General features: G+C 44.1%; 1 protein-coding gene across 1 annotated transcript in view; it reads left to right on the top strand.

Moving 5' to 3' along the window:
• The window catches only part of GPT2 (glutamic--pyruvic transaminase 2), a 34226-nt gene extending 27036 nt beyond the window's left edge, over positions 1–7190 (top strand). Inside the window, exons 9-12 of the mRNA XM_007167640.2 lie at positions 524–698; positions 2226–2381; positions 3417–3529; positions 4769–7190. Coding sequence (XP_007167702.2) covers positions 524–698; positions 2226–2381; positions 3417–3529; positions 4769–4859 — 535 coding nt within the window. The 3' untranslated portion in view covers positions 4860–7190. The remainder of the gene's footprint in view (positions 1–523; positions 699–2225; positions 2382–3416; positions 3530–4768) is intronic.
• The last annotated feature ends 15619 nt before the right edge of the window (positions 7191–22809 follow it).

Here is a 22809-nt window from a genome sequence, read left to right as displayed (position 1 = left end):
CAAAGTCCTCAGGCTACTGCTCACATGCCCACCCCTCGAACCTGTGCAGGGGGTGCCTGGCCTGAATCACATGCCCCTTTGGAGCAGGGCTAGTGTATAAGTTAAGAGTCAGGCTAAGCTGCTCTAACCAAAAGGCCCCAAAATACAGTGGCTCAAACGAGATGGAAGTGTGTCTCTGTGATAACAGTCCAAAGGCACGGGGGGTCCAGGACTGGCTCTGCCCCATGAGGTCATTCAAAGATGGGCTGCTGGGCTGGCTCTGTCTTCTCAACACATGGCCAGCACTGAGGCTGCTGTTCTGGCGTGTGCATTTCTCAGGAGGTGGCAAAAAGGAGAGAGGAAGGAGAGAGCACGGTTTTAAGGAATTGATGTGGAATTTACACAGATCACTCCCATTCACTTTCCACTGGCAACACTCAGTGTTGGGCATGGGAATGTTTACAGAAGATTCTGGCCGGCTGGATGCACTTAGTAGAGGTCTCGCTGTGACCGGTGGGTCCTCTCCCCGTCTTCAACCTTTTAGGTGTGGCTACAGAGGAGGCTACATGGAGGTGATCAACCTGCACCCTGAGATCAAGGGCCAGCTGGTAAAGCTGCTCTCGGTGCGTCTGTGCCCGCCAGTGTCTGGGCAGGCTGCCATGGACATCGTTGTGAACCCCCCGGTGCCAGGAGAGGAATCCTTCGAGCAGTTCAGCAGGGTGAGTCAGCTTGTCCCATGGCCTGCCTGCATCACTGCTGCGGCCAGTGTTCACCATGTATTGTCTCAATGGCCAGCCTCTGTCCAGATGGCCTCCTGGGGATGCTTGTTGTTCCACGTGGTGCCTGACTCACCCCAATGAGGTTAAGTCTCAGGATGCAGCTGGGCTGTATTTGAAGTGGGAGGACTGTTGCATGTGTGTTGGGGGGGGGGGGTGCACCCCTTCCTCTTTCTCGCCTGTGAGCACCACGGTTGGGCAGGCGCCCAGAGGGAATGGCCTTGTGTCCTGAGAACACCCTGGGTGGGAGCGGGAGGGGAATGATTCTGTCAGTAAACTAAAAGGGGGAAATGCATGAGCATGGCATTGATTCCAGGCCACGGGCCTGCCTGTGGCTTAAGACACAGCTGCAGGCTGTCCTTGCAGCTTGAAGTGATGCAGTCAGACCTTTTTAACTGCAAGTGACAAAAACCCAACTCTAAGTAGTTTAAACAAAAGTGGAATTTATTGGTCATATAACCAAGAAGTCAGTTCCCAGCTGTTCTAGATTCACAACCTTTTTTAAAAATTGTGGTAAGATACACAGAACATGTAATTTACCATTTTGATCATTTTTAACTGAACAGTTTAATGCATAAAGTACACTCAAATTGTTGTGCAACCATTACCATCATCCATCTCCAGAAACTTCTCATCATCCCAAACTGAAGCTCTGTACCCATTAAACAATAACTCCTCATTTCCCCCTCCCCCCAGCCCCTGGTAACCTCTGTTCTACTCTCTGTGAATATGACTACTCTAGGTACCTCATATACAGCATTTGTCTTCTTGTGACTTTATTTCAATTAGCATGATGTCTTCAGGGTGTACCCCTGTTGTGGCGTGTGTCAGACTGTGTCTCCTGTTTAAGGCTGAGTGGCATTCCGCTGTGTGTACATGCTACGTTTTGCTGATCCGTTCATCCGCAGGCCACAGCTCTTCACCCACACATTCCAGTAGTACTTGCAGAAGTGCTGGGCTGCTTGCTCCAGCTTTGGACACATGTCCAGCTCTGAGCCTGTCGCTGATGTGCTTTGCCTGGATCACGTGCCCCAAACACACCACATGGATTGGGGGAAGGGTGACTCCCCAAAATGAAGTGTTGGGGCTGTCTCCTAGAAGCATGTTCTAGGGTGTTCCATCCAGGTCCAAGTTCATTCAGACCAATGCGCAGGGACCGGTTTTTCTCATTTTCAGGAATGACATCCTGGTACAAGAGTAGAACCCATGACACAGGCTACCTAGGACCTACCTGTGGCCCGTGTGCTCCTGCCCCAGGGCACGTGGCAGCCTCATGGGCTGAGCGTCTGTGGAAGAAGTTCCTGCAGAGGGACATGTGTTTCGCCCACCTCCCCCATTTGCTGTGCTTATGCACACGCAAGCTCACCTTCACCAGTCTGCCCCGATGCCCCAGTTTGAAGGGATAGTTTCCAGGGTCTGGAGCCATGATGTCCAGAGATGCTAACTTCTGTGCTTTCTCCGTCTCATCAGGAGAAAGAGTCCGTCTTGGGTAACCTGGCCAAAAAAGCTAAGCTGACAGAAGACCTGTTTAACCAAGTCCCAGGAATTCACTGCAACCCCTTGCAGGGGGCCATGTACGCCTTTCCTCGAATCTTCATCCCTGCCAAAGCCATGGAGGCAGCTCAGGTCAGGGGTGCCAGGTCAGGGCTGGCTCTCTCACTGGGTTCACATGGGACTGCTTCTTGCCATGGGGAGCTAAAGTGTTGGCCCTAGAGGCTCTGAACTTTGTGTATCCGTTGGTCAGATGGTACTTAATGTGTAAAGATGACGGGCTCTCAGAGACCCAGCCCTGCAGCATGCTGCGCTGAGGCGGCAGGTGTGAGGCCGTCCCCAGGTGAGCGGTACGCTGAAGGCAGGTGCCCACGTGTGATGTGATGCATTTAAAACTGAACAGATGCTGGGGAAGCATCAAGAGCTGTCCCTTCCACCTGGCCACAGTACCCTAGAGCAGCGCTTCTCAGACTTGAGTGTGTACATGGATCACCTGGGGTCCTGTTAAAAATGCCGATACTGGTTCAAGAAGTCTTTGGAGGGGCCCAAGAGTCTGCATTTCTAGTAAGTTCTCAGGTGGGGCCACAGACCCTGGTTTGAGGATCAAGGGCCAGAGCCGTATCTCTGAAAGTGTCCTCACACCCCCTTACCTCCTCAATACCTTGTTAAACATTCAAAATCTGGCCCCACCCCTCGGCCGATTGAATCAGAATTTCTGGTGTTGGAGCCTGAGAACCTATTTAACAGGTGGCCTGGTTGTGCAAACCGAAGTGTGAGAAGCACCAACAGTAGGGCCCCTGAGAGGCTTGTTCCTTAAGGCCCCCTGGGCAGAGACGTCAGGGCCCCGGCTTGGCGTATAGGAGGACACGGCCAGTGCTTGTGGAGCTGCTCCGTGGGGGTGGGGTACACAGGCAACAGGCTGGCACTCCCCACTGGAGAGCAGAAGCCCCGCAGCCCATGGCTGTCCCAAAGTGGCCTTTGGGTTCTTTGTTCCCGGCCCCAGCTGCCTACAGCACCCAGCATCCTGCCTTGGTTCTCACAGGAAGGGAGGGCAGAAGGGCCCTGCCACGGGAAAGAACCTACCATCTCAAGTGTACTTGGCTTTGAGATTGTAATGTTTGTACGGTGGGAAACCAGGAATGAATCCTAAGTTCTGTCCCACTCCCACAGGCCCATAAGATGGCCCCCGACATGTTCTACTGCATGAAGCTCCTGGAGGAGATGGGCATCTGTGTCGTGCCCGGCAGCGGCTTTGGGCAGCGGGAAGGCACCTACCACTTCAGGTACCACCTCCTCTGCACTGGCGGGCTGGTCCCGGGTTTGTCTTGGGAAACTTGGGCTTCTTAACATCAAGGCACCTACAGAGACTGGGATATGTGGAGCCCCTGTCCCCCCATCCCACTCCCATTCTGTCCTGCTGCAGAGATAGCTGAGACCCTGCGCCAGGGACTAAGGAAGACTGTGGGCGACGCCAAGGTCATCTCCTTGACTGCTCTGTCTCCATCTGTCACACGCCATCTGCAGTGTTCCCGTGCTGTGTTTTCTTTTCCTTCCCCTGTCCCTTTTCAACTCTGTGATGGTATCATACAGCATCCAGGAGCTCAATAGCTTGTCCATGCACCAAAAGCCTGCTGAGATGTTGCCTCAGAGACAGGGTGGAATTGCTGTGCTGCCTTTCACAGGCATGCGACTCTGCTGGGCAAGCCGGAGCAGCTCAGCCAGGTCCTCTGCTGAGGCCAGCTCTGTTCCAAACAGCACCCTCTCCATGCACGGCACTCTCAGATGTTTCTTGCAGCAGATGCTAAAAAAAGAAATGTCATGGGCTTAGCACCTGGGGCGAAGTCTTGAGTCAGTGAAGGTCGTGGGTAGGGCCCCCCGCCAGTGGACAAACACGTGTGGGTGGTGTGGATGGCCTTTCCACCCTTGTTGGGTTCACCTTGGCAATTCACGGCTCATTCAAGAAGTGGTTACTTCTCGAGGGCTGCCCTTAAGGCTGGGAAGCAGGCTGACAGTATTGGACGGAGGGGTTAGTTACCATGGCAACGTGGGAATTCCTATGGAGGAAAGTTATGACTGGAGGTCCTCACTATGAGACTGATGGTGGAGATGGAAAAGGCCTGTCTAGCAGGAGTGGAGTCTCGCTCTGTAGCCATAGGAAATACCAAGAGTCACGCGCTCGAGAAAGTTCTATGCACCTCTTAGTGTTGGGCAGACCTTTTGTGATTATGGGTGGATGTGTTAGTGAGCTGAGATGCTGCCACCAGCTTATTGCTTTTGTTCACATATATGAGTTGGGTAAAAAAATGTGTGAATGGTGGGAGAAAGTGGTTCAACAAGTGCCAGGTGCTGTCCAGGGCCTGGAGCCATCGCAGTGGACAAGACAGGCCTGTCCCTCCCCACGCAACTTGCCCGCACCTCCTGGTCTCTGCAGCCGCAGGTGGACGAGCGACCTGCCAGGTTCACTTCTCTCCCCTCTTCCAGAGCAACTCGTGTCCGACTGACGCTGTTCTCTTTCCTGACAGAATGACCATCCTTCCTCCGGTGGAGAAGCTAAAGACGGTTCTACAGAAGGTGAAGGACTTTCACATAAAGTTCCTGGAGAAGTACGCATGAGGACTCCTCAGGCCCCAGAGGGACACCTGGCCCTCAGCCTTCCTCCTGATGCCCACCCAGCCCAGACTGGATTTGCCCCCCCCCAGCGACTCCGCCTCAGGCCCTACGAAGGCCACTGGTCGCTTTCATCGTCATTTTGCCCCAGGAGACTTCCTTCTCTGTGCCTTGATGTTGGGAACACCTCTCTTCTGAGCAAATGTGAATCGGGGTTGTCTCAGAAGCCCTATTTTTTGATGCAACCAAAGTAGAGGGGACTTGCTCAGCGTATGTGGTGGTGTTCTCGGAATCTGTTGTTGTTGCTTTTGGAAAAATCTTTTGGGGTTGAAACAATCAGGGTGTGTTGGGTGAGCTGTTTCAGATCTGGAGAAACAAGGTGTCGGGAAATGTATAACTTAACCATGATGAGGACTGGAAATCCCAAACTCACCACCATGATCTGTGAAATAAAACCCTTAGCGGTGTGAAAATCTAGTCCTTCAAACAGGAGAGCCTAGAGTCCACTGGAGGCTCAGAGAGGGCCTGCCCTTCTGAGGCAGCCTGCTCTCAGACAAGAATGGTAGGGGCAGCAGCGCATGGGGCTGGACCGCATGCCAGGCTAGGTGGTGGCGGGCACCGGGGGCTATGGCCAAGGTCAGAGGGTCCTGCAGGGGAGGAGTGGGTGTGAGCCAGGCTCCGATTTGAACCAGGCCTCCACGTGGGAGCACACAGCAGGTAGTGAGGACTCTGCACATACAAGGGCTTTGGGTGAAGGGTTCTCTTGGGCACGCTTAGGCTGGGACGCCCACCCAGGGGTCTCCCTGGACTCCAGGGGCACAGGGTTCAGCCCAGCAATATCCCAGTCACGTAGAGGGACTCTGCCTGGTGGCGTGTGGATCCATCCCACTGGTACCCAACAACCAGTCTCACCCAAGGGCTTGAGTGAGCCTTTAGGTGATAGGAGGGCAAGGAAACACTGAAAATGTCCTAGTGAGGGAGGGGTATCCTTAAGGACATGAAGACAGTTAAACCACACCCCCTTCCCATAGCGTTTGTTGAGTTGTTTCAAGCGGAATTTGGTCCGTTTCCTAGCTCTTAATTGGTCAAAGTGCCTGGTAGCATGGCTGCTGTGTACATGTGAACCGATTCAAAGTTTATAGAAGTATTTTACCTTATATGCAAAGTGTTTTGCCTCCACATCTGCTTCTGGCTCCCCTCCCAGACTCTGCAGACTGTCCTGTAGCATCAGTCATCTCTCGGGGGGGTGGGAGTTGGGGGATCATCCACCAAGTGCGCAGTTTCCCTGGTATGAGCAAACCTGGGTGCAGGGCCCAACCCGTGCTCCCAGAAAGTGGGCACTACGGGTGGTAGCAGGCTTACGCCCTCTTCTCCTCCTGTGGCCCTTCCCTGGTGGGCGGTTAGGGAAGCCAAGGCCAGCTCAGGAGTCTGGGGATCCAGCAAGTCCCAAAGTGGATTTGAAGGGACTGGAGAGAAATCTGAAAAGGCTAAAGGAGTGAGCTTTGAAAGCAGCCTCCTGTGCTATAATTCCCATGCCGGGTCCACGCAGGGGATGCAATAGGAAACTTCAAACTGTCCTTACCCACTAGCATTACAGTCCCTATGAAGAAAGTAGCCACAATCTCAAATAACAAAGGGAATGTTTTGGGACTTTTTCTTCCTTAAAAATTTGAGAAAATTGCACTTGTGCTTGTTGATGGTATAAAATCCAGGATGTGTCCCAGAGTTGTGAGATTTCTGGTGGAAAGGTTAAATAGTAGAAGCTAGTATATTTTTTATATTTTTGTAACAATTGCTTTTTTCATGGGGGGTGGGGTAGGGTTAGTATTTGTAGTTTTAACAAGTCCAGTAGTTTTTTTATGAATCTCTTCAGATTATAAATAACCCCTAAAATCTTTGCAATGTTTACATGATTTTTTTAAAAAGATGTCACATACACTTGGTTTGGTTTTAAAATAAATGAGTAAAAACTTAATAAGGTCAGTTGGTTTAGGAGGTGAACTTCATTCAGGTAGGAACGCTGATCATGATAGATTTGATTTTCTGCAGATTCTGATGTCTTGTTTGGGCACCACCAGGGTAAGTCGTTTGTCATTTGAGGTCACACTTTAAATCCACACCTGTGAAGTTTTCTGCTGTTCATCTAGATCTGCATGTGGGGATGCTGGGCTATACCTTGTTGGTCCATCACCTTGCACCTTGAGGCCGGACTGGTTGTCCCCATGTTTGTGGATTTGCAGGAAGAGCTGTTTTCCAAAGGTAAAGGTACTTCATGATAAGCTCTGGTGGAAATTTCTGAACAATAAAATGTATGTCCAAAATGGTGACTGTGTTTAACTTGCTTTGTAGTTTAAATCTAAACATCAAGTGGACATCACTCATTGTATATCTTCACTCTTCTGTTCATTCTTACATTCCTAAGTCACAGCTTTTCAGTTTCCATTTCTTCTTAGGTGTCAACTCCGAGGACCCTGGGCTGCTTTTTATTGAGGTGGGAAAACTTCACGGATTCTTTAAAATAGAATGTTGTTCAAATGAAAACAGACCTTGATTTTCTAGTGGGAGTGAAACAGGAAGTAGCAGCCTCTTCACAGGGGCCAGGGGAGGGCAGGCAGGCAGGGAGAGCCAGAGAAGCAGCCCTGAGGCCAGTGGGGAAAAGGGGAGCCGCCTATACAAGGGATTTCATTCATTTCCCTAGCCTTTCCCAGATCCACGTCAATGTTAAAGTGTGGTTCTGGGATTCAGAACTTTATTTTTCACTTAAAACAGAAACGTCTGTCTTTATTAAAGAAAATTTGGAAAATATATTTTTAAAAAAATAGGATTCTTTCAGGTGGAAGACATGGAAACCTACTCAAAGTAGCTTCAGCAGAAGAGAATTTATTGTGTCATGTAAGAGGAATTTATTGAAATCCTGGAGGGATGCTGACTTTAGTTTTGATGTGCACTGTTAAGTGCAAAGCCTGCCTGTCTGTCTGTCCAGTTCTACATGGAAAAATCCCACTGAAGGGCTCTGCCTTGGTCCACATGCCCTTCTCTGAACAGTCACTGTGGCCCTTGAGAATAGAGTCCTTTGGCTGGCCCTGTGCATGAGCGGTGGTAGAGAAGGACCTAGAATCGCCAGACCCATCAGGGCCATTGGAGGAGAAGCTGCTCCCCTTAGGAATGGGGGCTGGAGGTGGTGCCACACCCACAAAGCTCATTTAACCACAGGTGGCGCTTTAGAGAGCGGCTGGGGAAGGAGTTGGTGTGTTCAAGGCAGGTTGAAGGTCATTACTGGTTGATAACCAAGGGGACTGGAGATGCTCTGCACACACACCCTGTACACACACATACACACACACCCAGGGACATGTGCATCTCCTCGTCTGGGGGAGCAAACTTGGTGTAGATTATTCTACAAAGAGTTTATTGAATGGACAAGGATGGGGAAATAAATACAGTAATTATTCTAGACTATTTTTGGTATAGTGTTTGCTGTAACCACACCTAGAAAGCTTTCCAATGTTTGGTTTGAAAGCATAAGCCACAGACTTCTAGGGAATGGGGAATCAGAAGCTAATAAGATGTGGTCGCTGTTCTCAAAAAACCTATAGATGGAATGGCCACCAGATGGTTCAGTGCTCAAATCCCATCCACCCAATAGTGCTGGGCTTAAAAGAAGTATGTGGGTGACGCATAGGAGGGAGGGGCTGATGCTGTACTCTGCCTAGTTGGGGGGCCTCTACCTACCTCTGCTCTTTCCACGGTGCCTTCTGAGGGCTTCCAGGTATCTTGCTTTTGGCCTTCATCCTGCCACCGAGCCAGGAGGCCCCTCAAGAAAAAGAAAGATGAAACTTACTGCCAGGCACCCACCCAACTCTCTTCCTTAAGAGGACACGTCAGTTAGAGTTTCCTATTTCATTCTCCCACTTGAAAAAATAAGAGGCACCCACACACCTATGGTCAATCAATCTATGACATAGGGGCAAGAATGTACAATGGAGAAAAGACAGTCACTTCAATAAGTGGTGCAGGGAAAACTGGACAGCTACATGTAAAACAGTGAGATTGGAACATTTCTTCCCTCACGCCATCTACAAAAATAAACCCAAAATGGATTAAAGACCTAAATGGAAGACCCCAAACCATAAAACTCCTAGAAGAGAACGTAGGCAGTACATTCTTTGACATAAATCATAGCAATATTTCTTTGGATCTATCTCTCAAGGCAAAAGAAATAAAAGCAAAAATAAACAAATTGGCCTTAATTAAACTTGAGAGTTTTTGCACAGCAAAGGAAACCATTGGCAAAATGAAAAGACAACTTACTGACTGGGAGAAAATATTTGCAAATGACCTGACTGACAAGGGGTTAATACCCAAAATCAACTCATACAGTTCAAGGTTAAAAAAAAAAAAAAAAAAGCCAATCAAAAAATGGGCAGAAAGCCTGAATAGACATTTTTCCAAAGAAGACGTAACAGATGGCTAACAGGCACATGAAAAGATGCTTGATGTCGCTAATTATTAGAGAAAGAAAAAAAAAAAAAGAAAAAAGAAAAAAAAAATCACCTCACACTGGTCAGAATGGCTATCATCAAAAAGTCTACAAATAACAAATGCTGGAGAAGGTGCAGGGAAAAGGGAGCCCTGCTACACTGTTGGTGGGAATGTAAATTGATACAGCCACTATGGAGACAGTATGGAGGTTCCTCAAAAAACTAAAAATAGAACTACCATATGATCCAGCAATCCCACTCCTGGGTATATATCTGGAAGAAATGAAAACACTAATTCAAAAAGATACATGCATCCCAATGTTCATTGCAGCACTGTTTACAATAGCCAAGACATGAAAACAATCCAAGTGCCCATCATCAGAAGATTGGCTTAAGAAGATGTTGTATATATACATACATACACAATGGAATACAGCCATAAAAAAGAATGAAATAATGCCATTTGCAGCAATGTGGATGGACCTAGAGAATATCATACTAAGTGAAGTAAGTCAGAGAAAGACAAATAGTGTATTACATCACTTATACGTGAAATCTAAAAAATGAATGTGTATAGCAAAACAGTATCATATAGAAAACAAACTACTGGTTACTAGTGGGGAGAGGGAAAGGGGAAAGGACATGATAGGAGTATGGGATTAAAAGATACAAACTACTATATATAAAATAGATAAGCAACAGGGATATATTGTACAGCAGAGGGAACTATAGCCATTATTTTGCAATAACTTTTAATGGAGTATAATCTATTAAAATACTGAACCACTATGCTGTACGCCTGAAACTAATATAATATTGTAACTCAACTACAATTTAAAAAAAGAATCTGTCACTAAAAAAATTAGAAGATATAGAGTCGTCCCTTGGTATCCATGGGGGATTGGTCCCAGGATCTCCCAGGATACCAAAACCTGAGGATGCTCAAATCCCTTATATAAAATGGTACAGTATTTGCATATAACTTACGCATATTCTCCCATATACTTTAAATCATCTCTGCATTACTTATAATACCTAATACAATGTAAATGCTACATGAATAGCTGTAAATACAATGTAAATAGTGACTGGTGTGTGGCTAATTCAACTTTTGCTTTTTGGAATTTCCTGAAAAAAATATTTTTTGATTTGAGGTTGGTTCAATTCACAGATATGAAGGGCTGACTCTCATGTTTTTGTGTTTTTTTTTTTTTATCTCCTCCCCAGTTTTGTCTGCTTTGCTCTGAATGCATAACCTTGAAGTCCTTTTGAAGATATTAAATTTCAAAACTGTAAAAACATCGAGAATCCTAGTGATGCTTAGGTCAGAGCACAAAAGTGTACATTAAATCACAGTGCAAAACAAAAAGTATTCTGATTATCAAAGTAAAGATGTTCATGTGGAAAAACTAGAAAATAAAAGTCAAGGAAGAAATTTTAAAATTCCCTGTAATTCTCTAACCAGAATTAATCAAGGCCACATTCCTTTTGTTTGGCCGTGCCACATGGTTTGAGGGATCCTAGTTCCCCAACCTTGACCAGGGATCGAACCCAGGCCCTTGGCAGTGAAAGCGTGGAGTCCTAACCACTAGACCGCCAAGGAATTCCCCTAACATTCCTTACTGTCCTTTTCCTGAGAGTATTTTTATATGGTTGAGATGTGTGTGTGTGTTTAGATCCTAACTTTTCCCCCTTCGACATTAGAACATGCTAATAAAAGTGCCCGGTGAGCAGTTTGGTTGGCTACTTCATCAATTCTATGGATAAATAGTCATTTGGTTAACTGCACACTTAAGCATTTAGATTATATACAGTTCCTGGTGTTTAAAAATAATGCCACTTAATACATCCATACATAGAGAGGGTATTCCCCTCCCTCACCCTTGTGTTTTAAGGCTTGTTGTGGAACATGCTCAGGAGTGGGTGTTTTCCATGAACCTCCAGGTACTTCATCCCGGAGGCAGAGACAGAGCTGAGCAAATCATTGTGCACACATTGGCTCTAGCACTTACCAGCTAAGAGATCACTGAGCCTCAGTGTTGCCATTTGCAAAATGGGGCTAATCATACCTATTCATGGGGTAATAGAACAACTGTGAGCACTGAATGGGAAAATGTATGTGTGTGTGGGGGGGGGAATTAGCATATCTCATGCAAGTAGCTTCATTTGTTGACCACTTTCTGTGATAATCTGATTCATCTTTAGAGCAGTGCTGATATGATACATGTTCAATAAATGTTTAAATTGAAGGGAAAAATACACCCTTGGAATGCTAGATACAATATGAAAATGACACATAGAGGAAGTGAGGACTCTTTCCCAACACTTCTGAACATAGCAACTTCTGAACATAGCAACACTTTGTCTGCTAGACAAAGTACACAGGTTATTTTTGTTATTTTTTTTTGTCAGTGGTAACTTTTTTTTTGTCACACAGTTTCTGAAATAAAAAATGCATTGGGGGGCTTCCCTGGTGGCGCAGTGGTTGAGAATCTGCCTGCTAATGCAGGGGACACGGGTTCGAGCCCTGGTCTGGGAAGATCCCACATGCCGCGGAGCAGCTAGACCCGTGAGCTACAACTACTGAGCCTGCGCGTCTGGAGCCTGTGCTCCACAACGAGAGAGGCCGCGATAATGAGAGGCCCCGCGCACTGTGATGAAGAGTGGCCCCCACTTGCCGCAACTGGAGAAAGCCCTCGCACAGAAACGAAGACCCAACACAGCCATAAATAAATAAATAAATAAATAAATAAATAAATAAATAAATAAATAAATAAATTTTTTAAAAAAATGCATTGGGTCCAGTTACATAGACTCCTTATGAGGTAGGTCCAATAAAAAAAAACCAACACTTTTCCAACTCTAGTGAAACTGGACATTTGTTTTTGGTGCAGGTCTAGCTTGACCTGCTGGCACCAGTTAGGAACCGGTATTTGGGCTTGGTATTTACATGGGGTTGTGTCCTCTCCCAAAAGGAACCCTGTGGACCTTTTTCCCTTTATGGTTAAAGTAAGCCGCTATTTGCCATTGCCGCCTTAAAACTTTAAAACAAAATGCTCCCAGTCGTTTGAGCCAGCATCATGATACACTTTGAGTGACAAAGCCCCACTCCAGGTATTAGAGTGTATATGTGAGGATTCTTTTGGTTGTACATGACAGAAAACCAAATCTGAGAAGTCAAGAAGAACTGGATAAGTCAAACCTACCTTCCCCAGGCTCCCTTGCAGCTATGTGTGGCCATAAATTTAATGGGACATCATAAATAGTGTCACGTGGCAGCTTCTGGGAACTTTCCTTAGGAGAAACATGTCCCTGTGTCCCTTTTCTTCCTTGTCCTGTCCTCTAACTGCTTGGAATGCATGGGTGACAACTGAGCCATGACAACAAGTGTTTCTTGAGCAGAAACACTGTGTAAGGGGCTTCCCTGGTGGCGCAGTGGTTGAGAATCTGCCTGCTAATGCAGGGGACACGGGTTCGAGCCCTGGTCTGGGAAGATCCCACATGCCACGGAGCAGCTGGGCCCGTGAGCCACAGTTACTGAGCCTGCGCGTCTGGAGCCTGTGCCCCGCAACGGGAGGGGCCGCGATAGTGAAAGGCCCGCGCACCGCGATGAAGAGCGGTTCCCGCACCGCGATGAAGCGTGGCCCCCGCTTGCCGCAACTAGAGAAAGCCCTCGCACGAACCGAAGACCCAACACAGCCAAAAATAAATAAATAAATAAATAAATAAAGTAGCTATAAAAAAAAAAAAAAAAAAGAAAGAAACACTGTGTAAGATGTTGCTATTATTTTTGTTGTTGTTAATACTCCACCCTAATCCTAGTGACATAAACTTTTGTGCTTTCAGAATCATTCGCCTGGAATTTAGCTTGATCATCTCATCTTTGCTACCTTCCAGGGCAGCTTAATAAGTGTTGGCAACATTCATAGAAATGTTAACAACTCCTGTCGTGCATCTAGCACTGGCTGAGTAGCTGTGTGTCAGGCACAGTGCTTGGTGATGGGGAGCCAGCAGTGAGTAAGACGTGGTCTCATGGTTTATAAGGTTGATGATGCTTATGCTGATAAGAGTGGGAGAAGTAACAGTGATACACTGTTGATAGGAGTGTGAGTCTGTACCATTTTTTTGGGAGGGCATTTTGGCATGGTCAACATTAAATATACACATGCCTACTTTAAGACTGCAGTAACTGGGACTACACTGGTGACGCAGTGAATAAGACTCCACACTCCCAGTGCAGGGGACTGGGGTTCGATCCCTGGTCAGGGAACTAGATCCCACATGTATGCCGCAACTAAGAGTTCCCATGCCACAACTAAGGAGCCCACGTGCCACAAATAAGGAGCTAGTGAGTCGCATCTAAGGAGCCTGCCTGCCACAACTGAGACCTGGTGCAACTAAATACATAAATCAATATTTAAAAAGAAAAAAAGAAAAAAAAACTACAGTAATCAAGACAGTATGGTATTATTTTAAGGAGAGACAAAAATAAAGAGAAGAATAGAGTCCAGAAATAGAACCACATACATTTATCACTTTGGCATAAAAGAGACCACACACACACATACCTACATATGTATCTTTGACACATCTGTATTGACAAAATAATTTTTGACAAGCATGCTAAAGCAATCCAGCAGGAAAGGAAAGTCTCTTCAACAAATGGTGCTGCAACACCTGGGTATCCATATGGGGAAACAAATGAACTTCAACTCCTACCTCACACATATGCAAAATTTGGGGTGGATCATATACCTAAATTTAAGAGCTACAACGATAAATCTTCTAGAGGAAAAACATAAGAGAAAAATCTTTGAGACTTATGATGTAAATATTTCTTAGGACAAAAAGGCACAAATCTTAAAACAAAAAAAAATTGATAAATTGAACCACATCAAAATTAAGAGCTTCTGCTTTCTAAAAGGACATGATTAGGAAATTAAAAGACAAGCCACATACTGGGAGAAAACATTTTCAGAACATAAATCTCATAAAAGTCTTGTAACAAGAGTATATAAAGAACTTCAAAAGTCAGTAAGACAAACAACCCAATTAAAAAACAGAGGTGGGATGAATTGGGAGATTGGGATTGACATATATACACTATTATGTATAAAATAGATAACTAATGAGAACCTATTGTATAGCACAGGGAACTCTACTTGGTGCTCTGTGGAGACATAAATGGGAAGGAAATCCAAAAATGAGAGGATATATGTATACATATGGCTGATTCACTTTGCTGTGCAGCAGAAACTGACACAGCAGTGTAAAGCAACTATACGCCAAAAAAAAAAAAAAAAATTTGTTTTTAAATGGGAAAGACTTGAACAGACACTTCACAAAAGAAGATATACAAATGGCCAATGAGCACATGGGAAGTTGCCCAACATCATCAGTGACTGAAAGGAATGTGAATTAAAAGCACTGAGATGTCACTAGAGTGACTGAACTGAAGAAGATTGACAATACCAAACGCTGAAGGCGTGGAACCAGCAAAATCTCGGGGGTGATGCAATCACTTTGGAAGACTGGTGGCTTCTTACAAAGTCAAACATACATCTACTTAGTGACCCAGTAATTCCACGTCTAGCTAGGTGTTTCCCTAAGAAAAATAAAAACACATGTCCACAGAGGCCTTGTCTGCAAAGGCTCTGTTTGGGAACCCCTCCCTGCACGGTGGCCTGGAATCTCTCACGAGGCAGAAAGCTGGGGCCATCCTAGGGCTCCCTTCATTTGGTCCCCATCTCTGAGGGAACACTGTCTTGTGTTGACTGCTGTCCGTTGTCTGAAAAATATTGTTTCCTGTGTTTTTTCCACACAGGTTTTAGTTTTTTAAGGTGATTGCGTAAATCCAGTGCCTGTTACTCCATCATAGCCTGGAGCAAAATTTTCCTGTTCCATGTCTTCATAGGGCTGTGTGCTACACTGTTATATTCATCTGTCAAAAATTATAGAACTGTCCACTTAGGATTTGTATATTTCACTGTAAGTAAATTATAACTCAACAGACTTTACTTCGGTTGGGGAGGGAATACGTGTATCCCTTGATCCAGAAATTTCACCTCTAGGAATTTATCCTAGAACGTTTTCCCACTTGTGAAAGATGTGTTTGTGTGTATATATATATATATATATATATATATATATATATATATATATGAAATAAAATTTATATTTTAAGGCAGGACAAGAAAAAATTAAAGATAAAATTCTCTCTCTGTGTTTGTTTGGGCCGCCTTCTCCCCTCCCTAATGTGCCGTGTGCATCTACATTACATTAATCAGAGCTCCTCAAAGATGGGAGTCCCTGCTCAACCATAAAGATCCTTTTTTTTTTCTTTCTTCGGACGCTAGCAGTGTAAATTTTTAAAAGAATAATGTTCTTTCCCAGCTCTGTAGGGGTCATGATGACTTGCTTCTCGCTTTGTACGTGCTTACCTGGACTATGTAACCTTGGTGAACTTTATGTAAAGTATCAGTATGTCATTTTCATGTACGATCTTTTGTCTCAGAAATGTATATGACTATGCCTTCAACTTCTTTTTTTTTTTTTTTTTAATTTATTTTTTTTTTATATTTATTTATGGCTGTGTTGGGTCTTCGTTTCTGTGCGAGGGCTTTCTCTAGTTGCGGCAAGCGGGGGCCACTCTTCATCGCAGTGCATGGACCTCTCACTATCGCGGCCTCTCTTGTTGCGGAGCACAGGCTCCAGACGCGCAGGCTCAGCAGTTGTGGCTCACGGGCCCAGTTGCTCCGCGGCATGTGGGATCTTCCGAGACCAGGGCTCGAACCCGTGTCCCCTGCATTGGCAGGCAGATTCTCAACCACTGTGCCACCAGGGAAGCCCGCCTTCAACTTCTAATAGGCATTCTCAGAGCTTTCTGAGAATCTGCTTCCCGAGTTATAATCCTCGGTTTGGCTTGAATAAAATGCCCTTTGTTTCTTCTTAACTTGACAGTTAATTGAATTTTCGTTGACAGTATTCAAGGATGTTCTCGGCAGCGTTGTTGGCCATAGCAAAAGAGGGGGAAAACCTACATATCCATTAATGAGGGATTGGTGTATCCCTCCAAACGAATACCATGCAACTGTTAATCCAGATTAGTACATCTGTATCTACTGACATGAAAAGTCATCCAAGATCCACTATTAAATTGAAGTTGCAATTGCAATTGCCATACGTAGTGCAGTGGTGGACATCTCAGTATTGTCTGATCTGACTCACCCTCTCCTGGGAATGTTCTCCCCCCACGTCAGGGGCTGCCTCACTCTAAGGTGAGTCTGCACCCCCTGGACTGCGGCTGGATCAGTAAGTCCATTCCCAGGATTGTCTAACTTGAAACATAGAGTCTAATTCTCAAAAGGTTAAATTATTTTTAAAAAATGAAACTCAAGCCCCAGAGAAACACATGGATCTTGTCTCATGGAGGAAAACGGTCTTCAATGAGACAACAGAACTGACATTCAGAGAGGATCAGAGATGAGAGTCCACGGCCCAAAGGCCTTCATGGGTTTTGCCTTGAATTTCTTCAGTTGTTTTCAAAGTTCCCAGCCACATCCCCGCCGTTCCTGTGGCTTGGTTATCTGATTTATTGGATTCTAAGTGCCAATAAATTCTCCTTTCGGCCATGTTAGCCGGAGTTAAGTTCCTGTTGCTGCAGACAAAGCGTATGTTAGTATATGCATAAGGAAAATTGAGGGGAAAAAAAGTTTTATATATATATATATATATATATATATATATATATATATATATATATATATATCTGGTCTATAGATGCTCAAACTGTTCAGCTTGATTTTTAATAAAGGGAACTGGGAGGAGGAAATGGTGTGACCACAGCTATCCACAGCTGTTGTTGGGTTTATCAGAGCAGTAAGTGAGGCTGGGGCTAGTTTCGCTTAAAGGTAGAAATGTGGATTTTGAGCGGGGAGTGGAGGTCTCCTGGGTAACCTTGAGATAGCTCTGTTCCTTACTGGTATTTGATTATGGAAATCAGTCTCTCTCACTTGCTCTGTCTCTGTCTCTTTCAGTCTCTGTGTCTCTGTGTCTCTCTTAAAGACAAAGGATTTTCCCTCATAATGTTGTTCTGCCCTAAAATACTTAAGCTGACAAATCCTTAAGAAGAATTCTTAAGAATCATTAAGCTGCTAAAAAGTTGCAAGCCCTTACTTGTCTTTAGAGCTTTGCTGGATTCAATCGCTTAATGTAATCTGTGTTCCTGGAAAAAAAATGTGTAAATCAAAGGATTTTTAATTTCTTTTTGAATTTTATTTTATTTTTTATACAGCAAGTTCTTATTAGTTATCTATTTTATACATATTAGTGTTATATATGTCAATCCCAATCTCCCAATTCATCCCACCGCCACCACCACCGCCCCCCCCCTCCCGCTTTCCCTCCCTTGGTGTTCATACATTTTTTCTCTACATCTGTGTCTCTATTTCTGCCTGGTAGACAGAATGGTTCACCTGTACCACTTTTCTAGATTTCACATATATGCGTTAATATACGATATTTGTTTTTCTCTTTCTGCCTTACTTCACTCTGTATGACAGTCTCTAGGTCCATCCACATCTCTACAAATGACCCAATTTCATTCCTTTTGTGGCTGAGTAATCCATTGTATATATGTACCACATCTTCTTGATCCATTCGTCTGTCGATGGGCATTTAGGTTGCTTCCATGACCTGGCTATTGTAAATAGAGCTGCAATGAACATTGGGGTGCATGTCTTTTTGAATTATGGTTTTCTCAGGGTATATGCCCAGTAGTGGGATTGCTGGGTCATATGGTAATTCTATTTTTAGTTTTTTAAGGAACCTCCATACTGTTCTCCATAGTGGCTGTATCAATTTACATTCCCACCAACAGTGCAAGAGGGTTCCCTTTTCTCCACACCCTCTCCAACATTTGTTGTTCGTAGGTTTTCTGATGATGCCCATTCTAACCAGTGTGAGGTGATACCTCATTGTAGTTTTTTTTTTCTTTTTTTTAAAGGATATTTATTTTACTTTTTTTTTTAAAGGAATTCCTTTATTTTTATTATTTATTTATTTATTTATTTATTTTTGGCTGTGTTGGGTCTTCGTTTCTGTGCGAGGGCTTTCTCTAGTTGCGGCAAGCGGGGGCCACTCTTCATCACGGTGCACCAGCCTCTCATTATCGCGGCCTCTCTTGTTGCGGAGCACAGGCTCCAGACGTGCAGGCTCAGTAGTTGTGGCTCACGGGCCTAGTTGCTCCACGGCATGTGGGATCTTCCCAGACCAGGGCTCGAACCCGTGTCCCCTGCATCGGCAGGCAGATTCTCAATCACTGTGCCAACAGGGAAGCCCTCATTGTAGTTTTGATTTGCATTTCTCTAATAATTAGTGATGTTAAGCAGGTTTTCATGTGCCTCTTGGCCATCTGTATGTCTTCTTTGGAGAAATGTTTATTTAGGTCTTCTGCCCATTTTTTGATTAGGTTGTTTGTTTTTTTAATATTGAGCTGCATGAGCTGTTTATGTATTTTGGAGACTAATCCTTTGTTCACTGATACATTTGCAAATATTTTCTCCTATTCTGAGGGCTGTCTTTTCATCTTGTTTATAGTTTCCTTTGTTGTGCAAAAGCTTTTAAGTTTAATTATGTCCCATTTGTTTATTTTTGTTTTTATTTCCATTACTCTAGGAGGTGGATCAAAAAAGACCTTGCTGTGATTTATGTCAAAGAGTGTCCTTCCTATGTTCCTCTAAGAGTTTTATAGTGTCTGGTCTCACATTTAGGTCTTTAATCCATTTTGAGTTTATTTTTGTGTATGGTGTTAGGGAGTGTTCTAATTTCATTCTTTTACATGTAGCTTTCCAGTTTTCCCCGCACCACTTATTGAAGAGACTGTCTTTTCTCCATTATATATCCTTGACTCCTTTGTCATAGATTAGCTGACCATAGGTGTGTGTGTTTATCTCTGGGCTTTCTATGCTGTTCCATTGATCTAAATTTCTGTTTTTGTGCCAGTACCATATTGTCTTGATTACTGTAGCTTTGTAGTATAGTCTGAAGTCAGGGAGTCTGATTCCTCCAGCTCCGTTTTTTCCCCTCAAGATTGCTTTGGCTATTCAGGGTCTTTTCGTCTCCATACAAATTTTAAGATTTTTTGTTCTAGTTCTGTAAAAAATGCCATTGGTAATTTGATAGGGATTGCATTGAATCTGTAGATTGCTTTGGGTAGTATAGTCATTTTCACAATATTGATTCTTCCAATCCAAGAACATGGTACATCTCTCCATCTGTTTGCATCATCTTTGATATCTTTTATCAGTGTCTTATAGTTTTCTGAGTACAGATATTTTACCTCCTTAGGTAGGTTTTTTCCTAGGTATTTTATTCTTTTTGTTGCAATGGTGAATGGGATTGTTTCCTTAATTTCTCTTTCTGATCTTTCATTGTTAGTGCATAAGAATGCAAGAGATTTCTGTGCATTAATTTTGTATCCTGCAACTTTACCAAATTCATTAAATTAGCTCTTGTAGTTTTCTGGTGGCATCTTTAGGATTTTCTATGTACAGTATCATGTCATCTGCAAACAGCGACAGTTTTACTTCTTTTTCAATTTGTATTCCTTTTATTTCTTTTTCTTCTCTGATTGCTGTGGCTAGGACTTCCAAAACTATGTTGAATAATAGTGGTGAGAGTGGACATCCTTGTCTTGTTCCTGATCTTAGAGGAAATTCTTTCCATTTTTCACCATTGAGAATGATGTTTGCTGTGGGTTTGTCATATATGGCCTTTATTATGTTGCAGTAGCCTCCCTCTATGCCCACTTTCTGGAGAGTTTTCATCATACATGGGTGTTGAATTTTGTCAAAAGCTTTTGCTGCATCTACTGAGATGATCATATGGTTTTTATTCTTCAATTTGTTAATATGGTGTATCATGTTTATGATTTGCATATATTGAAGAATCTTTGCATCCCTGGGATAAGTCCCACTTGATCATGGTGTATGAGCCTTTTTTTTTTTTAATTTATTTATTTATTTTTGGCTGTGTTGGGTCTTCGTTTCTGTGCGAGGGCTTTCTCTAGTTGCGGCAAGCGGGGGCCACTCTTCATCGCGGTGCACGGGCCTCTCACTGTCGCAGCCTCTCCCGTTGCGGAGCACAGGCTCCAGATGCGCAGGCTCAGTAGTTGTGGCTCACGGGCTTAGTTGCTCCGCAGCATGTGGGATCTTCCCAGACCAGGGCTTGAACCCGTGTCCCCTGCATTGGCAGGCAGATTCTTAACCGCTGCGCCACCAGGGAAGCCCCTGAGCCTTTTAATGTGTTGTTGGAATCTGTTTGCTAGTATTTGTTGAGGATTTTTGCATCTATATTCATCAGTGGTATTGGTCTGTAATTTTCTTTTTTTGTAGCATCTTTGTCAGGTTTTGGTATCAGGGTGATGGTGGCCTTGTAGGATGAGTTTGGGAGTGTTCCTTCCTCTGCAATTTTTTGGAAGAGTTTGAGAAGGATGGGTGTTAGCTCTTCTGTAAATGTTTGATAGAATTCACCTGTGAAGCCATCTGGTCCTGGACTTCTGTTTGTTGGAAGATTTTTAATCACAGTTTCAATTTTATTACTTATGATTGGTCTGTTCATATTTTCTATTTCTTTCTGGTTCAGTCTTGGAAGGTTATACCTAAGAATTTGTCCATTTCTTCCAGGTTGTCCATTTTACTTGCATAGAGTTGCTTGTAGTAGTCTCTTATGATGCTTTGTATTTCTGCAGTGTCTGTTGTAACTTCTCCTTTTTCATTTCTAATTTTAATGATTTGAGTCCTCTCCCTCCTTTTCTTGATGAGTCTGGTTAAAAGTTTTGTTTATCTTTTCAAAGAAGCACCTTTTAGTTTTATTGATCTTCACTATTGTTTTCTTTGTTTCTATTTCATTTATTTCTGCTCTGATTTTCTTTTTATAAACTTATTCATTTATTTATTTTTGGCTGCGTTGGGTCTTCATTGCTGCGCATGGGCTTTCTCTAGTTGCAGCAAGCAGGGGCTACTCTTTGTTGTAGTGTGCAGTCTTCTCATTGTGGTGGCTTCTTTTGTTGCAGAGCACGGGCTCTAGGCATGTGGGCTTCAGTAGTTGTGGTTCATGGGCTCTAGAGCACAGGCTCAGTAGTCATGGCACATGGGCTTAGTTGCTCTGTGGTATGTGGGATCTTCCCAGACCAGGGCTTGAACCTGTGTCCCCTGCATTGGCAGGCAGATTCTTAACCACTGCACCACCAGGGAAGTCCTCTGCTCTGACCTTTATGATTTCTTTCCTTCTACTAACTTTGGGTTTTGTTTGTTTTTCTTTCTCTAGTTCCCTTAGGTGTAAGGTTAGATTGTTTATTTGAGGTTTTTCTTGTTTCTTGAGGTAGGATTGTATTGCTATAAACTTCCCTCTTATCTTTTGCTGCATCTCATAGGTTTTGGATCATCGTGTTTTCCTTGTCATTTGTCTCTGGGTATTTTTTGATTTCTTCCGTGATCTCTTAGTTATCTAGTAACGTATTGTTTAGCTTCCATGTGTTTGTGTTTTTTATGTTTTTTTCCCTGTAATTGATTTTTAATCTCACAGCATTGTGGTCAGAAAAGATGCTTGATATGATTTCAACTTTCCTAAATTTACCGAGGCTTGATTTGTGACCCAAGATGTGATCTATCCTTGGAAATGTTCCATGTGCACTTGAGAAGAAATTGTACTCTGCTGTTTTCAGAAGGAATGTCCTATAAATATCAATTAAATCTATCTGGTGTACTGTGTCATTTAAAGCTTGTGTTTCCTTATTAATTTTCTGTCTGGATGATCTGTCTATTGCTGTAAGTGTGGTATTAAAGTCCCCCACTATTGTTGTGTTATGGTCGATTTCCTCTTTTATAGCTGTTAGCATTTGCTTTATATATTAAGGTGTTCCTATGTTGGGTGCATATATATTTATAATTGTTATATCTTCTTCTTGGATTGATCCCTTGATCATTATGTAGTGTCCTTCTTTGTCTCTTGTAACATTCTTTTTTTTTTTTTAATTAATTAATTTATTTATTTATTTTTGGCTGTGTTGGGTCTTCGTTTCTGTGCGAGGGCTTTCTCTAGTTGCGGCAAGTGGGGGCCACTCTTCATCGCGGTGCGTGGGCCTCTCACTATCGCGGCCTCTCTTGTTGTGGAGCACAGGCTCCAGACGCGCAGGCTCAGTAGTTGTGGCTCACGGGCCCAGTTGCTCCGCGGCATGTGGGATCCTCCCAGACCAGGGCCCGAACCCGTGTCCCCCGCATTGGCAGGCAGACTCCCAACCACTGCGCCACCAGGGAAGCCCCTCTTGTAACATTCTTTATTTTAAAGTCTATTTTATCTGATATGAGTATTGCTACTCCAGTTTTCTTTTGATTTCCATTTGCATGGAATATCATTTTCCATCCCCTCACTTTCAGTCTGTATATGTCCCTAGGTCTGAAGTGGGTCTCTTGTAG

Source organism: Balaenoptera acutorostrata, chromosome 19, assembly GCF_949987535.1.
Source record: "Balaenoptera acutorostrata chromosome 19, mBalAcu1.1, whole genome shotgun sequence".
Lineage (NCBI taxonomy): Eukaryota > Metazoa > Chordata > Mammalia > Artiodactyla > Balaenopteridae > Balaenoptera > Balaenoptera acutorostrata.
Note: the sequence above shows the minus strand (reverse complement) of the source record. Positions and strands in the feature narration are given on the sequence as shown.